Source organism: Chiloscyllium plagiosum, chromosome 1, assembly GCF_004010195.1.
Source record: "Chiloscyllium plagiosum isolate BGI_BamShark_2017 chromosome 1, ASM401019v2, whole genome shotgun sequence".
NCBI lineage: Eukaryota > Metazoa > Chordata > Chondrichthyes > Orectolobiformes > Hemiscylliidae > Chiloscyllium > Chiloscyllium plagiosum.
Genome location: NC_057710.1, coordinates 77,849,069 through 77,867,445, shown reverse-complemented (window position 1 = coordinate 77,867,445; position 18,377 = coordinate 77,849,069). Strand labels below are relative to the sequence as shown.

Genomic DNA, 18,377 nt, shown 5'->3' with positions numbered 1-18,377 from the left:
CAGCATGAAGTTGGATTGCTTTTGTGTTTTGGGACTTGTTTTTTTGCATAACTGGACAATCTATTTGTTAGTTAGGCTGTGCATCATTAAATTTAGCTGTCATTTTCTTCAAAATCACTTCTTCCTAACAACATAATTTTCAAGAAGCAGCTGGTGTAACGATACTTTGAGTTAATGTGTAAAATATTATTTTTTTCATCTGAACAATACCTATCTTTTTTTCCTTAATGAAACTCTTGCTGGTATTGTAGTACGTTGTTGACTGTTATACATCGTTGCCATTTGCAAAGTCAAACAACTGGATTATTTTCAAATCCAATATTTTAAAGAGTGGTTCAGGTAATGTTATACTTTCTAGTCAGACTTTAGATGGATTATGGTGAAATTAGAATGAGGGCCAATTGGCACACACCATTAAATGTCCACTGGCTCTTTGTGATTTGGTTATTGACCAATATAGAATACATCATGCTGGGTGGTATCTTTGCAAATTGAATGCTTCATTTAATATAATCTTATGGCTGTTTCGGCTTGTTTGACTTTCTGACAGTAAAATATTGACTGATTTAATACAATAAGTATAACCTAGGGTAGGCAGAAGGACTAAAGAAGAAAAATACAGCCTGTCTTTAAAACAAATTAAACAGCGATCCACTAAATACCTTTTCGTCTGGGAATGGGAAAGGTAATATCTTTTTGAACTCTTGAGGAATTTAAGTGCAGAATGGACTGAAGCTTTAATATTTGGATTAAATTATGTTATTTGCTAGTTGTCGAGCCTTTCAGCTAAATCAAAATTAGATCCAAGACATTCTCACTAAGGCAGCAAGATGGCTCAGTGGTTAAGCACTGCTGCCTCACAGTGCCAAGGACCTGCATTGAGTGACTGTGTGGAGTTTGCACATTCTCCCAGTGTCAGTGTGGGTTTTCTCTAGATGCTCCAGCTTCCTCCCACAAGCCAAAAATGTACCGGTTAGATGAATTGGCCCTGCTAAATTGTCCATAATGTTCAGAACGTGTAGGTTAGATGCATTAGTCAGGGGTAAATGTAGAGTAATTGGGATACTCTTCGGAGGATCGGTGTGGACTTGTTGGGCTGAAGGGCCTGTTTTCATAATGTAGGGATTCTATGAAAGCACAATTCATGGTTACTTTTATTTTGTTTGCAAAGAAAGCAGAAAACTTAGATCCATCAGGCCCTGAAAAGAAATGACATTTTGGGTAGACAGCTGACATCAGTACATGTATAGAGTGTCTGCCTAAAATGTTAATGTAACCTCAGATGCTTATCGATGTGTTTTCAGTCTTCCTTTGGGTAGAAAATAATACCAAGATAATTTGCTGCTTTGAAGAAAGAGTTTTGATTTATTTTAAAAAGTCACTGATTCCTCCTCTTTCACTTGCAGTCCAAACAGATGGTGTAAGTTACAGTTCTTGGATTTTAAAGTATTTCAATAAATTTAATTGAAATAGGAAAAAAATGCATGTACAATACCATTTAAAAATTACACATTTATGTTACAATTAGAGTTCAGTCGTTTCAGTCAATGGTATGCAGTAAGATCCAACATGCTTGTTTTATAGTCTGAGATGCTGGCAGATGGCCAAAGCAGCTGCCTTTTGATATGAACAATCCAGCTACAGTAGGTGAAATCTAGCCTTTGCTGATCTTACTGAAGGGAAAATCATGTATGCTTTCTCAAGTATGAGCTTCAGTTTATACGCAGTGGAATTATTCCTACCCTAATAAAAAAGGCGCCCCTCTCTCCCTCTCAGACTGCAAGTGCTGGGGCATTGTGGTGAGCATCAGGGGAGAGGGAGTCTGCCCAACCTCCTCAATATCCCTGTGCTGTTGAGGTGCTGACAAGCAGCACACTGGTGGTCTGGGATGAATCTCATGGAGTTCAGCCAAGACGCAGCTTTCTTATTCAAAGAAGAAGTGAAGGCAGCTCCTGGAAAGGGTTGTGGAGGATCAGGCTTATCGGGTATCATTATTTGTGGAGAGCATTAAAGCTCATCCACGCCTTGCAAGGAATATTCCTGCTCAGCTGAAGAGAGTTTCTGTGTGGAGCCATTTCCACAATAAGCAACACGGATTGTGTGACTGCACAAAACATTTAAAGTCACTGCCCACTGAAAAATGGAGCCTATACAACAAGAACAGGATGTATTTGGAAAAGCAGGACTGATTATGGGTAGTCAACATGGCTTTGTGTGTGGGAAATCATGTCTCACAAACTTGATTGAGTTTTTGAAGAAGTAACAAAAAGGATTGATGAGGGCAGAGTGGTAGATGTGATCTATATGGACTTCAGTAAGGCGTTCAACAAGGTTCCCCATGGGAGACTGATTAGCAAGATTAGATCTCATGAAATACAGGGAAAACTCTCCATTTGGATACGGAACTGACTCAAAGGTAGATGACAGAGGGTGGTGGTGGAGGGTTGTTTTTCAGACTGGAGCCCTGTGACCGGTGGAGTGCCACAAGGATCGGTGCTGGGTCCACTACTTTTTGTCATTTATACAAATGATTTGGGTGTGAGCATAAGAGGTATAGTTAGTAAGTTTGCTGATGACACCAACATTGGAGGTGTAATGGACAGCAAAGAAGGTTACCTCAGATTACAGCGGGATCTTGATCAGATGGCCCATGGGCTGAGAAGTGGCAGATGGAGTTTAATTCAGATAAATGTGAGCTGCTGCATTTTGGGAAAGCAAACCTTAGCAGGCCTTAAACAATTAATGGTAAGGTCCTAGGGAGTGTTGCTGAACAAATAGACTTTGGAATGCAGGTTTATAGCTCCTTGAAAGTGGAGTCGCAGGTAGATAGGATAGTGAAGAATGTGTTTGGTATGCTTTCCTTTATTGGTCAGAGTATTGAGTACAGGAGTTGGGAGGTCATGTTGTGGCTGTACAGGACATCAGTTAGGCCACTGTTGGTAAATTGCATGCAATTCTGATTTCCTTCCTATCGGAAAGATGTTATGAAACTTGAAAGTGTTCAGAAAAGATTTACAAGGATGTTGCCAGGGTTGGAGGATTTGACCTATAGGGAGAGGTTGAATAGGCTGAGGCTGTTTTTCCTGTAGCATCAGAGGCTGAGGGGTGACCTTATAGAGGTTTATAAAATCATGAGGGGCATGGATAGGATAAATAGACAAAGTCTTTTCCCTGGAGTGGGGGATTCCAGAACTAGAAGCCATAGGTTTAGGGTGAGAGGGGAAAGATATAAAAGAGATATAAGGGCAATTTTTCACTCAGGAAGTAGTGGTGGCAAGTACAAGTGCAACATTTAAAAGGCATCTGGATGAATATGTGAATTGGAAGAGTTTTAAGGGATATGGGTCGGGTGCTGGCAGGTGGGACTAGATTGAGTTGGGATGTCTGGTCTGCATAGATGAGTTGGACTGTGCTGTACATCTCTATGGCTGTAAAACTTTGAAGGGAACATTCATCATTTAAGGCTTAATAGTGAAGGTAAAACCCATGGAATCTAAGGAAATATGGCGAATTGAATCCAGAGTGGCAGAAAGTGGAGGGTGATATTTGAAGCTCCAGTGAGGTTCTGCAGGGATCAGTGTAGACGATTGCTGTTTGTGGTTTATATAAACGGTTTAGACTTGAATGTAGGAAGGTTGATCAGTAAGTTCCAAGATCTGAAAATTGGTGAAGTGTTAAATAATGAGGATGATGTAGATGGGTTGATCAGTGCCATGTGGATTCAATCTGGATAACTGTGAGGCGATGCTCTTGGACAACATCAACAAGGCAAGGGAATACGTGATGAATGGTATGACCCTGGGAAGCACTAAGGAAAAGATGATACTTGGTGTGCATGTCCACCAATCCCTTAAGTTCACTGATGGCTAGATAAAATTGTTCAGGCAATATTTGGGACATTTGCCTTTGTTAGCTGAAGTATAGAACTTAAATGCAGAGTTGTGTGCAATTCTGGAATCCACATTCTAGGACAGATGTGATTGTACTGAAGAAGATACAGAGGAGATATACTTGGATGTTGCCTGAACTGGGTAGTTTATGAAGACAGGTTGGGTAGACTGGGAGCAGAGGAGACTGAGAGGTTGGGGGTGTGGGATATGATGTATAAAATCATAAGAGGCATAGACAGAGTGTACAGGAAGAAATCTTTCTCCTTGCTGGAGGGTACAATGACCAGTGGTAATAGATTTAAGGCAAGGAGCAGGAGGTTTACAGCAATGTGAGGAAAAATGTGCTGATGCCATCAAATTCAAATTTCTTCCCACTTCCCCAAATCGCTCATTATCCTAGTTAGAACTAATCACACTTGTTCATTGTCCCTGAATAAAATGTTAGAATGAACTTCCTAATAGCATTGTCAACAGCAATGGCATCCATTTCAAGCACGGTGTCAAAATGTCTTCACTCCATTCAGTCATATGTAGCCATTACAGCACCATCAAGAATTTCTGATGTCGATGCTTTCTACATAAATATTCCTTTACCTGTCAATATACACTGATCTGTGAACAGTTTAATGCTGTGGAGAATTCAAAGAGAATTGCAGAGACAGCTCAATGCCATCTCACTTTCAGTCTTGGTGTAGGTTTGATTGGATCGGCTTGCTTGGGATCACTGAGATTGTTGAACCTAATCCTTTCGCGTATATGTTTTAATTCCTTAAGTGAGATATCCTGTCTTAAATAGATTTAAATCCATTAAAACCTTTTAACATGCTCAAAATCAAATATGGATATTTATGCTATGACTTTTTTTTCCTTCCATTGAGAATTCTGATCCCTGCTGTGGAGCATGGCAATACAGAAAACAGGAGCCGGTGTAGGCTATTTGGCCCTTCAAACTTGCTCTGTGAAATTACTTCTCCCAAACTGATAAAACATTTCTCTTATTTTAAGTTTAGTATTTGCTCTAGCAATAAGTACATTTCATTTGGAGTCTCTGAACATTTTTCCATTCAATGAGAGAACTAATTTTAATGTTAAACTGGGTGATTTAAAATACTAACACTAATAATGCTTTCGTTTTATTGCCGCTTTAATAGGTGACAATTACCGACAATGGCAGTGTCCCAAAATCTACCATTACCAGAGTTATAGTAAAGGTTTTGGATGAAAATGACAACAAACCTCAATTCTTGCAGAAGTTCTATAAAATTAAACTTCCAGAGCGAATAAAACCAGAACGAGAGAAATCAGTTAAACGGGAGCCCATCTTTCGAGTCATCGCAGCTGATAAAGATGAGGGTCCAAATGCAGAAATATCTTACAGCATTGAAGAGGGTGATGACCAGGGCAAGTTCTTCATTGAGCCTAAAACTGGTGTTGTCTCATCTAAGAAATTATCTGCAGCTGGAGAATATGATATTCTTACGGTGAGTGCGTATGCATGTATGTTTATAAATTCAGTTGTAATGTGTAAACTCTGAAGTTTAGGCATGTCCACTTATTTCCAAATTGTTATACAAATTTCTTGCCCTGCACTTGAGTAGTGAAGACCATGGCTCCCCCAGCTTAGTGGAACTGGCAATAATAATCAGTCAGCTAAGAGGAGTGGAAGCTTGAGGTACAGCTAAGTTGCAACAGCCCTCAAATAGGTGAGTTGGGTATTGCAGGCCATGTTCCAGTATTCCTAGGGATCAATGGCCTTAGAGTAGTGGAAATAGGCTGACCACGGCAGTTCTGGGAGGAAAAGCTGGATGACTATCTGAGTTCCTTTAACTTGTAGTTGGGAAGAGCACTAGTTTTGGCTCTACATCCTGGTAGATTGCTGAACTGTTTTTGCTGTTTGTGGATGATTGCTGGCATTCATTTTCCTGAATGCAGCTGACCCAGGCTGACTCAGCTAAACTAACCAGGCTTCGTGCAATCATATGCAAAAAGGAATTTAAATCCTGTTTTAGCTGCAGATAAAGAGCACATTTTGTCCTTTCCAATTACAGCAGCAATGTAGTTCCAACTGCAAAAATGTGGATATTTTCTGGGTGCAATACTGGAACCTTGATACTCCATGTATTGATAATTTGCCCAAGGGCTGGCCTGTATTAATTTTAGCAGGTTTGCAGCTGCACATTTGCATCTTAGTTACTGGTAAAAACCTCCCATTGTCAACTTCATTGTGACTAGAGAAAGGAATACATGGTGGGTTTCTTACTGACTTTCTCATGTGCTTAAAGGAAACACTTGCTCTGTTTGCAAAAGATCCGGCATCTATAAATGGTTATTGTACCTTGGGGTTTTGGTTCTTTTCCCATACTATGGAAAAATATTAGTTCTGTCCTAGGCCTTGACTTGAAACCATGTGTGGTGCTTGCCTAGATCTGGGACCAGTTGCAAAAAGATGTTAAAAGTGATGACCACCCCTTGAGACCATAACTGACATAGTTGTCTTAGTCCATGTAGTAGCCTGCAGATGTTGTGCAATATATTTTGTTTACAAAGTCGGATACCTCAAAATAACACTGAAACACTGTAGCATCTAATATAATGTGTCACTGAGTTATATTTTTTAAAAATTAAGTAGGCCGTATAGAGTGAACCATGTGAGAATAACCAGACTTTGAGACTAAATTCAGGTTCCTTTATGGGTCTACAACACAATTCAAGTGACTGTGGGTGCATGTTCATTACTTAAGAGTTGTATGGGTGCTTGGACAGATCAAGAAATGACTTTGCTACATATTGATAAACAATCATACAATGATGGTTCCTTTTTGGTGATATGCATTGTGATTTAAAGTTAAAATAATTGGGTTTTTTTTTACAGATAAAAGCTGTGGATAATGGTCGCCCTCAGAAATCATCTACAACTCGGCTGCATATTGAATGGATTGTGAAACCCAAGGCATCGACTGTGCCATGGCATTTTGAAGAACCTTCATTTTCCTTTAGTGTCATGGAGAGTGATCCAGTTACTCACATGGTTGGAGTTATTGCTGTTGAACCTGTCAGAACTACCCTCTGGTTTGACATTATTGGTAAGAAATGTGGGGCTTTCTGAATAGTTGAGTCATAATGATTTCCAAAACAAAGACCTTACTGAATTGGCTACTTTGAAATGTTTAGTTTTGTTCTATTGGGTTCTATCTGTCTTTTAACTTGTCTTGCTGCTTCTCATTTTTGTCCCTGCTCCTTTTACATTTGAATATGTCAGCTCCCCTCTGGGGTGCAATTGAGTAAGTTTAATTAATTGATAGTAAATTGTCTTCAAACTCATTCTCAACTTTTAACCTTGAGTGGATAGTGGAAATCAAGCGAGCCCTGTGTCATGAAATTCTCTCCAAATTTGATAAAATTGCGTGGGGCAAGATGATGACACTGATCCTGTCATCGGATGGCCAGGATTCAAATCCCATCCTAATGATTTACAGAATATGAATTTTGTTAACAAATCTGGAAAATAAAACTAGCCTTACTAATGGCGATCAAAACCTATTAATAATGGCAAAGAAAATTTTGTTCACTAATTTCCTTTAGGTAATGCATTATGCCATTTTTAGTCATTTGTCATTTTTTTGTTGCTCCAGATCCATAGCAATGTGGTTAACTGTTATAACCTTTGATATCGTGTAGCAAGCCATTCAGGTCATAGGGCAATTAGGGATAGAACATAGAATATTACAGCACAAAATGTACAGGTCCTTTGGCCCTTGATGTTGTGCTGACCTTTTATTCTACTCTAAGATCAAACTAACCTACATACTCTTCAATTTACTGTCTTCCATGTGCCTATCCAAGAGTCACTTAAATGTCTCTAAAGTATCTTTAAATCTCTATCTTTATGGCAGAGCAACAAGTGTTGATTTTACTAGCAATGTGTCCTCATGGCACCTCCACAAAATTCACTGGATGTTAATCAAGAGCAGAAAACTTGATTTATGTTTACTCCCCAAATCAAGAGGCACAGAGGCCTTCTATAATGTCTTAGCCACTTTCTGAACAAAATCAACCATTTTAGCCCATGAGACCTTGACCCACCCTAGTCCCTGCATGTACATTGAGTATTCATATACAAATGGTGCCACTACATTGCTTTATCTTTAAACTGAAGAATATCTTCTCCCTGCTGGAATCACTGACTATTAATAGGTTAGTCAATGCATAAAAATGCTTAAATCGGGAAGTGAATACTTAAATATCTCAAACAACAAATGTCCCCACGTATCAGACCCAAATTACAGATTTACAAAGAGATTTTGCAGGATGTACATAGAATTTACTGAATTTACCCTTTTACTTTTAAATTCAATGTGATATTGAATTGAATTCATAATACTGACAACAGAAGCACTTAAGGTGTAGGAGTAGAAATGGGCCATTCTGCCATTTAAAGAGATCATGGCTGATACGAAAATCCTCAACTGCACTTTCCTGCATTTTTTTTTCCCCCATGAGTCCTCTTACTGATTAAAAATTTTTCTAACTCAGTAAAGAATATACTTAACTCAGCCTTGATACCAGTGTGTTAAAGAATTCTCTGGACACTCTACCCATGGAGAGAGGAAATCCCTCCTCTCTTCCAACTGGGTGACCCTTTTTACTTGGGGATTATGTCTTTTGATCTAGACTCTCCTACACAGGAAAATATCCTTTCAGCATCCATCCTGTCAAGCCTCCTAAGAATCTTGTATGTTTCAATGAGGTCTCCTCTTGTTCTTCTTTTGCTTGTAATATCATATTCCTCTACTCTTACTGCAATGAGTAGAGGCTCAGTCTCTCATTGGAAAATCCATCCATACTCCAGATCAGCCTGATGAGCCTTCTCTGGACTGCCTCCAGGGCCAGTATATAAAGGGAACAAATCTATTCACACTATTCAAGGTGTGATCTGACTGGTGCCTTATACAATTTTAGCAAAATTTCCCATTTTTATATTCTCTTCCTTTTGAAGTAAAGGCAAGCGCTCCATTTACTGAGCTAGTTTTCTTAATCATTAACAAGGACCCCAAAAACTTTGAGCTGCAGTTCTTTGCAATCTTTGTCCATTTAAAAATTATTCCTCTCCTTTGTTCTTCCTCCTCCTCAACACTTTCCACCTATTTTTGTGTCATCCACAAATGTGGAAATAGTACATTCACTTCCCTCATTGCAAACCACAATGTACAGTGTAAATAGTTGTGAACATCATGTCACTCCCACTAGTTACAGCTTACTATCCTGAAAAGGTACCTGTTATCCTAAGTCTGTCTTCAATTAATTAGCCAATCTCCTGTTCATGCTAGTATGCTACCCCCAATGCCATGGGTTCTTATCACGCAGACTTGTGTGTGAGGCCTTATTGAATACCTTTTGGAAATCCAAATATATTGCACCCGCCGCATCCCTCTTGTCTATCCTCAGAATTGCAATAACATTGTAAAGCAACATTTTATAGAAACAGAGAATCCTGACAGTGTGAAAGCGAGCTCTTTGACCCATTAAGTCCATACTGACCTTCTGAAGAGCATCCCATCCAGACCCATACCCCACCCTATCCCCATAGGCTAATCCACCTAGCTTGCACATCCCTGGACGCTATGGCTGTTTAGCATGGGCAATCCACGTAACCTGCACATCCTTGGATTGTGGGAGGAAACCCACGCAGACTCTGAGAGAATGTGCAAACTCCATGCAGAGAGTCGCCTGAGGGTGGAATCAAACCCAGTCCCTAGTGCTGTGAGGCAGCAGTGCTAACCACTGAGACACGGTGCTACCCCTTCATGAAGCCACATTGACTCTGCTTGATCATATGTATTTCTAAATCTTCTGCTGTTGCATCCTTTATAATATATACGTGCATCTTCCATGTGATATTTGTCAAATTAACTGGCCTGCAGTTAGTCTTTATTTGTTTCCTTCCCTTCTTGAATAAGTGTGTTACTTTGGCAATTTTCCAATCATTGAGGACTTTTCCACATTCTAAGGACTCTTTGAAGAGATCCGTGCATTCCCTACCTCTGTAGCTACTTCCTTTAAAGTCCTAGGCTGCAACCCACCAGATCCTGGGGGCTTATCAGCCTTTAGTCCTATTAGTTTCCCAAATACATTTTCTCTAATGATTGTGTGTAGTTTTTCTCCCTTTTTTTTGCCCCTTTGATTATTTAATATTTTTTGAATTCCATGCTTAAGCAAATTATATATTTGGTCAATCAAAATTTCTAATACATATGTGTAATTTAATTCGTCCTTATGTGATCTTCCTCTACCAGATAACTAACTTGTTTAGTAACGTCAAAATACCCAAGAGCAGGGAATAGAAAAAGAAATTAAGATTGCATCTATTTATTTTTAGAATTTAATTATATCTAATTGTCTTTTTAAATCCTTTTTTTTCAGAATTGTTGATTGTCTCACCAAGGGATTAGCCTCCTTAGTAGAAATATGTTCATGTAAATTGAGTAAAAATTGGAAAACAGTGAATCTGAAATCTGACACTCCCAGCAGGAAGTGGCATTGTAAGGGAAGGCACAGGTGTGCAGCCTAAGATTTTTAATTTATTCCTCTTAAAGAACAACAAAAAAATCATGGAGCGCATTGTCTGTGAATTCTGCTGCCCATCAGGACTGTTGGATTACAAAATTAGCCTTCGAATGGATTTCTTTTGTTGTGTATCTCACCTTTTAACTGGACTCTCATGAACTAATCTAATTTCTTTTCTTTTCTATCCTTGCTGCCTTTTCTGTCTTCGACTGTTTCTGGCTCTGTAAGGTGACAAACAAGCGACAGAAATGTTTTGTATCTTTCAGATGGCTTGTGACCTGAACTGTACAGCAGAAGGTATCTGCTGACATCTCATAATTATACTTTGATACCATGTTATGAGAACTATTCATTACTTTTAACAGTGAAAATTATGAATATTACAAATGACTAAGCCAAAAATGTTGTCTAAGCAACTTGTGTTCCTATAAGAAAGATTAGCAAGTTAAGCCTTTTGTATTGCCAGTGATTACATAAGCTGCAGCTTTTACGTTAAACACCATTGTTCTCTTTTGCTAAGTCTATGTATGAATCTGTCTATATATTCAAGAAAAACCTGCATCTGTTCATATTATCTGTAATGTATTTTTTTTATTTCATTGTTCACTATCTATGATGGAGAGTGTCTCTATACACGCTTACTGTAATTTCTTCCTTTCTTCTCGGTTGTGTGCAGCTGCACTCACTCATGAAAAGGAGCAATTACAACACACACTTGCACAGATTTATGGTATAAATGTGAACAGAGGAACACCTATTCGAAATACATACATCAAAGCAGAACATAAAACTTTACAGTGAAGACTGACTTTTGTCTGCATATCATAGTCTAGGTTGAACATGCAACGGGGGTGGCACGTGGCTCAGTGGTTAGCACTGCTGCCCCACAGTGCCAGGGACCCAGGTTCGATTCCAGCTTTGGGTGACTGTGCGGAGTTTGCACACCCCCCCCCCCCCACCGTGTCTGCTGAGGTTTCCTCCAGGCGCTCCGGTTTCCTCCCACAGCCCAAAGACCTGCAGGTTAGGTGAATTGGTCATGCTAAATTGCCCACAGTGTTAGGTGCATTAGTCAGGGGTGAATGTAAGGGAATGGGTCTGGGTGGGTTGCTCTTCGGAGGGTCGGTGTGGACTTGTTGGGCCGAAGGGCCTGTTTCCACACTGTAGGGAATTTAATCTAAAAAAAACTGAGAGCAGATGAATCTGCCATTGAATCTGCTTCTCTATTCAATCAGGTTATGGCTATCTAATTGGGAATGCAGTTTTGAAGTTATACTAATTCTTGATTACCATTCGCCCCTTACTTTACAAAAATTGAGCTGTCTCTGTTTCAAAAGTATTCAAGGATTCTGCTTCCACCACCTTTTGAGACAGTGTTCCAAAGGCTCATGACCCTGTGCACTGCTTTAAATGGTCAACCTTTGATTATTAAAAATTGACCCCTAATTCAAGGTTTTTTCATAAGAGGAGATATTCTCTCCACGTGTAGCATATGTGGATAACTCAGGATATTGTATGTTTCAGTCAAGTCACCTTTTACTCTTCTAAAGTCCACTGGATACAAATTTAATCTCTCCAATCTTTCCTCAAAACAATTATCTTATTCCATGTAAAAGCAAAGTATTGCAGACACTGGAGATCTGAAATAAAAACTGCAAGTGCTGGAGAACCTCAAGGTAGAGAGAGAAAGAGAGTTTGTGTTTCAAATCCAGTGTGAGTCTTCATGTTTTTCATTCCGGACTCAAACATTAATTCTGTTTCTTGCTCTTGCTCTATATTTTGGGATTGTAAATCTTTGAACTGGCTTCCAATCCATTTACATCCTTAAATAAGGTAAACCAACACTGAGCACAGTCAAGCAGATTCGATCTCACTACTGCCTGTGTAACTGAAGTGTAACTTCCCTACTGCCGTATTCAGTTTACCTCACAATAAATGATAACATTACATTAGCTTTCTTTGCTGTTCCTGCAAACTAATCTTATGCATGAATCACAAGAGGACTTCCAGATTCCATTGCATTCAGAGCTTGTCTTTCTTTATTTAGGTAATGATTCTTTCATTTCCCTCCTGCTAAAATGAACATTTTTACATTTTTGCACATTATACTTCACTTCTCACATTCTTGCACATTTGTCTTTACCAATCTCAGAGTAAGTTAGTGCAGATGTTGTAATCTTTACTGGAAACAAAAAATGCTGGAAATCACAGCAGGTCAGATAGCTCTGATAGAGAGGCATCTAGACTTAAAATGTTAGCTTGCTCTCTCTCCACAGATGCTGCCTTTACCAATCTATGCATTTTAGTAGCCTCCTTAAATCTTCCTCACAACTTTCTTTCCTACAAATGTTTGTGTCACCAGCACGTTTGGTTTCACCTAAAACACTTTCATATAGTGTATGAACAGTTGAGATCCTAACAAAGTTAGCTGTGCACATCAATCATTATATCTTGTCCCCACCTTGTCAAGAAGGACTCCTTTGTGCTTGTTGTCTGCTTATTGGCCAGCCAATTTTCTATCCATGCCAGTGTGCTATTCGGTACACCATGAGCTTTTACTTACTAAAATAACCTTTGTTACACCGTACCAAATATCTTTTGGAAATCTTAGTGCAATAAATCCAGTGGATCCCTTTTATTTACAACATGTTACCACCTCAACTCCAACGCATTGGTCAAACGAGATTTCCCTTTCACAAAACCATGTTGGCTGGCCCTGATTGTTTTGAATTTGTGCCATAGTTCTGTTATAGTTTCTTTAATCAGTCTAACATTTTCCCTATGACTGTTGTTAGACTAACTATCCCATATTTTCTGTCTTTCTATCTTTTTTTGAACAAAGGAGTTGCATTTTCTAACCTTCAACCTAGTAGAGCCCTCCCCAATCAAGGGAGTTTGGGAAAAGTAAAACCATTGAATCAACTGGCCTGTTTCCACACTGTAGGGAATTTTTAAAAAAAAACTATCTCACCAACCACTTCTTTCAAGTTCTTAAGACAAAGTCCTCAGAACTCAAGACCTCTATGATTTTGACTTGTCAGTCTGCAGCTTCAACAATTTGCTCTATTTGTGGTGATTGTTATGTTCCTTCCTTTGCTGTTTTTTTTTGTATTCTGTCCAATCTTCTGACCTGCCACCATTTTTGCACTATAATGTTTTTCCTTTTAGTTTAATATTCTATAACATTTCTAGTTTGCGACAAATGATGGGACTTTTCTTGTTAGAATGTATCCATTCAATGTTTCAAAAATATCCTCTTCAGTATCTGCCGCTGTTTTCTCCATTGATATGTCCTTTAATCTAATTTGTTAATTCATTTTTTGCAAAACTGCTTTTATATCCTCAATTCCAATGTATTTAAATATTAAAAATGAACAATTTATTAATCCTTCCAACACTTCTGTTTCCTAAAGAGAGAGAAAGTTGGACACAAAATGAGAGCAAACCAACATTTTTATATAATACAATGACAAATTTAGTTATGAGGCACAGTTTGTTTTCTTTCTCAGCTCAATTTAGATTGCATTGCATATATATGGAACCAATGTTTCAATTCAAAATAATTAACAAATAAAAATAAATTCTGTTTAAGGCATTTAATTCTGTGAGGTGATGCATTTTCATGAGAAGAACATTGAAAGATAATAGAAAATTGAGAGTACAGTTCTAAGCAGAGTACAGGAGCAGAGGTATTTGGGTGTATGTGTGCAATGGTCACTGAAACTGGATAGAAAGAATAGTATTAAAGCATACCACTGCTGCCTCTCAGCGCCAGGGACCCAGGTTCGATTTCAGCATCAGGAGACTGTGTGGAGTTTGCACATTCTCCCCGTGTCTGTGTTGGTTTCCTTCCGGTGCTCCGGTTTCCTCCCACAGTCCAAAGATGTTCAGGTCAGATGAATTGGCCATGCTAAATTGCCCATAGTGTTAGGTGCATTAGTCAGAGGGAAATGGGTCTGGGTGGATTACTCTTCGGAGAGTCGGTGTGGACCTTTTGGGCTGAAGGGCCTGTTTTCACACTGTAGGGAATCTAATCTAATCTAATCATACAGCATCATTGACTTTATTAAAAGGTGCACAGAATGCAAGAGAAAAGCGGTCAGACCTCAACTGGAATGTTGTGTGCAGCACTAGGTACCATATTATAGGAAGAATGTGAATGTATTGGACAGAATGTGGAACAGGTTTGCAAGAATGGTCCTTTGGATGTGAAATTTAATTATGAGGAAAGCATGAAGTTGGGAATGTTTTTATTGGAGAGAAGAAGGCTGAGATTTAATTGAGGTTTTCAAAATCATCAGTGGGCTGGATAGAGCAGTTAGGGAGAAATTTTTCCAGCTTGTAAAGGAGCAAGAATAAGAATATAGATTTGAAGTATTGTGCAAATGAAACAAAGGTGAAGTGAAGAAGACTTGATACTGAGTAAAGTTAATGGAACTTTATTTGGAAGCTTGGTATTCAACTGAGGCATTCAAGAGGGCATTGGATATTATTTAGGTAAAGTAATATGCAAGGGTATGGGAAAAGTCAGGAGGTTAGCACTAGATTATGATGCCCATATAATGAGCTGGTTCAGGCATGAAGGCCTGAATGGCCTCATTCTGTGCCATACCACTTCTGTGGTGTTGGATTGGTCAGATATTTTAAGTTCTATAATTCAGTTTAGAGTTTAAGTTTTAAGACTTCTGAAGCAATTCATGTTGGGCTACTCTGTGGTTTCAGCATTTTAATTAGATATTTAGAATGCCATATCTCCATGGCCTTTAAGAGTGAAGTTATTAATAAATTTGCAAACTAAATTTGTTTTGATTGCTGATGATCTTAATGTTCACTTTGAGGTTCACCATAATGTATAAGAATTTTGAATTGAACCAATTCCCACTAATATATTTGCCAAAAGATTAGTAGCAATGTGATTGGGAACTATAAACAGTATATTTTACAGCACTACAAAGTTTGTTTATGTAACTTCATCTTCCAAAATGTGCTAAAGTCTACCTTGTGCTAAAGTCAGAATAGATATACAATATGCTGCTATTTAAATGCTATCTGCCAATGATTGAAATAACCAACTATCTTTTTGCTTTTAAGAGTGGATGGTAGAAAATATTTCTAGTGAAAGCTACAGTTATAAAAATTTTGGTTGATTATGATTTGGAATTTCTGTCTCTAGTTGTCTTAAAAACGGAGTGTTAGAGAGTAGCCAATCTTGAAAATTAGCAATTAATTAAGGGAAATGTACTTACTTAGACTCATGAATATTTACCAGAGAGAGACAAATTATTGACATTGGAAAGGCTAAAATGAACTTATTCAGCATAAAGCAATCATACCAAAGTTTTCTACAGTTCAATACAAATTCTTTTGAGGATTTGGAGCTCCCACTGATTCCTGCCTAGCCAATACCAAGAGTTATGTAATAAATGGTAATTAATAGTTAATACCAATGTTTTAATTTTAAGACTGTTATATTCCTATATTTATTAATTGAACGTACTTCAGTAAATCCCAATCACAAAACTAATTTTCAAAATACCATTTGTTTTGTCTCAGATTTTGAATTGAAATGCTTGAGGGGTGATCAAACTAGCATCTTCAAATGATAAAAGAATTCAATAGGATATAAAGAATAATCTTTCTAGTGAGGGGATGCAACAGAAGCCATAATGTCAAAGAAAGCTAAACAGTGTTTCCTCACAAATGAACTCTCTGCTCTCACAATCTGAGCATTGGCTCAGTTGACATTTTTATTATTCAGGTTGACATTTTTATTATGTGAGAGTATTGAGGGATGTGGAGCCAAAGCATTTGATTGATCCAAAGCTCAACACCAATCGTAATCTGATTGACTAGCAGAACATGCCAGGCGGGCTCATTAAAACTCTTATCTGATGTTGCACATCAATTCCCTAAGAGTGCTGGAGTGTATTAACATGCATACCTCAGTTAGAAAGTCCCTTCATTTTATGAAGAGCAGGTCTTGAAATGTGTTTTACTGTAGGAGTGCTATTCTCTTGTATTACATAAGTAGCAAGCATGACTTTCTTTCACACTTTGAGCCAGTTGTTTCAGGCTTGTTATAATGAGCAGTTATTGAATGAATATTTTCTGATTTAGTTCAGAAATGATTTTGTGCACTCCGAATTGTTTTCTGTCAAGGATGTTGAATATTTAGTTTCATGGATAGCTTGCAAAACTCTGCAAACACCCTCTGTAAAATCAGAAATGGATGGTCAAAGATGTAAATTTACACGTTGACACAAATGATACAACGAAAATTAACTTAAGATGAATGAATTCTCTATTTGAGCCTGTTTCAAGTTTCTTTATAGTCTCTGAATAAGACTGGAAAATTATATGTTAGTCCATTAAGCAACTTTGGACCCTGATAGCTTATACTAGTTGTTCACAAATTGTAATTCATGAAGCATGCATTTAATTTCAACATTTAATATTGGAACTACCTATGCCAGCATTGGGGATTGAAATACATATGTAAACATTTGGAATGCAAATACCCATTTTGATGTGTGCCAACTTTTTGTCACAGTTTTGTCAAACTAACTGAATTCCTACTGAAAGAGTCACTATTTTTCACTCAGCAATTGAAATTGCTAATATCTAGAATACTTTGCAGCTTAATATTTTATGGTAACATGAGATTTCTTCATCAGTTGCTTTTTCTATCATTTGATTAATCTGTTAAAGGTTTTACTGGAAGAGAATCATCTGTCCCAAAAGCCCATAATTGAACTTGATGTTTTGCTCACCGTGGTAATTTTGCAATGTGGAGGCAGATTTTGCCATGCTTCTGTGTTTGCTGCGCAATTTCCAATGGCGCATCAGTAATTTGTGAGGGATAAATAGCTGTTGTCTATCATAGTTAATAATTTGATTTTGTGAATGAATTGAAATTTTCTTCAAATTTTAAAAAACAAATTTCCAAATTCTGATAAAATGCATATGAATTTGATATTTTTTAAAAATGTTATTTAATTTTTGTTTTTGTGAGAGAATGCAAATCAGGAAGACTACTTGGTCCCTTTCTAATTAATACATTTCAAAATATATGCTGTCTTTCCTCATTCAGTTTTGACAATTTAATATTTTTTTTATTAAAAATTGGTGATGGGAAATGGATATCAATCATGTTTATTTCCCATCTGTAATTGCTCTGATGTATTGTGAACTGCCTTGTGGCAGTTTGTGTGATTGGGAATTCAAGAATTTGGACCCAGCAAAGATAAATGGTGAATATGTTTTGAGGTTGGGAGGTTGTGAGTTGGAGCCTGTTTGAACCATTGTTTAAACCAAGCATTTTCCATTTCTCTAAACATCCGTATTATATAAAAAGAAGCTTTATTTTTCCTATTGAAGTCCCAATCTATAAGGCTCAGAACATCCTTTTCTGTTTTTGCATGTCCAGTGAAGCAAGACCAATTTTTTATTTGCGTGCAATCGGATAGCAGAGCAGAATCTGTTTCCTTTTGTTATATTTGCCTTTCCATATTCTTAAAACCAGGTGGCAATTATGACAGCCGATTTGATGTGGACAAAGGTAGTGGAACCATCATTGTTGCAAGACCACTTGATGCAGAACAGAAATCAAATTACAACTTGACAGTGGAAGCAACAGATGGAACAATGTCCATCCGCACTCAGGTAATTGAATTTCTGATAAAGGGTTTAGATTCAGGGGAAACAATTGGCTTCAGTTTTTATTTCTGCTCTCAGTCTTGCAAAACACACATTTCATTTTGAAGTTATTAGTTTATAGTTTCATAACATACTCAGTGTTGAACTGCTTTCTGGTGGAAAATTAATGTTCCCTGTTTTTCAACAATGTTCATTCAGAAGATTTTAGTTTAAATATTATTGATAGTATGCAATTTCTCATTTTGATGCAGTTTGTAATTTTGAATGTTG

At 37.8% G+C, this 18,377-nt stretch overlaps 1 protein-coding gene across 7 annotated transcripts in view; it reads left to right on the top strand.

The window, feature by feature from the left end:
• Positions 1 to 18,377, top strand: part of fat1a (FAT atypical cadherin 1a) — a 207,104-nt gene that overhangs the window by 110,462 nt on the left and 78,265 nt on the right. For all 7 annotated transcript variants that reach the window (XM_043689861.1, XM_043689872.1, XM_043689853.1 and 4 more), the window contains exons 5-7: positions 5,042 to 5,371; positions 6,763 to 6,973; positions 17,974 to 18,113. In XM_043689861.1, coding sequence (XP_043545796.1) covers positions 5,042 to 5,371; positions 6,763 to 6,973; positions 17,974 to 18,113 — 681 coding nt within the window. The remainder of the gene's footprint in view (positions 1 to 5,041; positions 5,372 to 6,762; positions 6,974 to 17,973; positions 18,114 to 18,377) is intronic.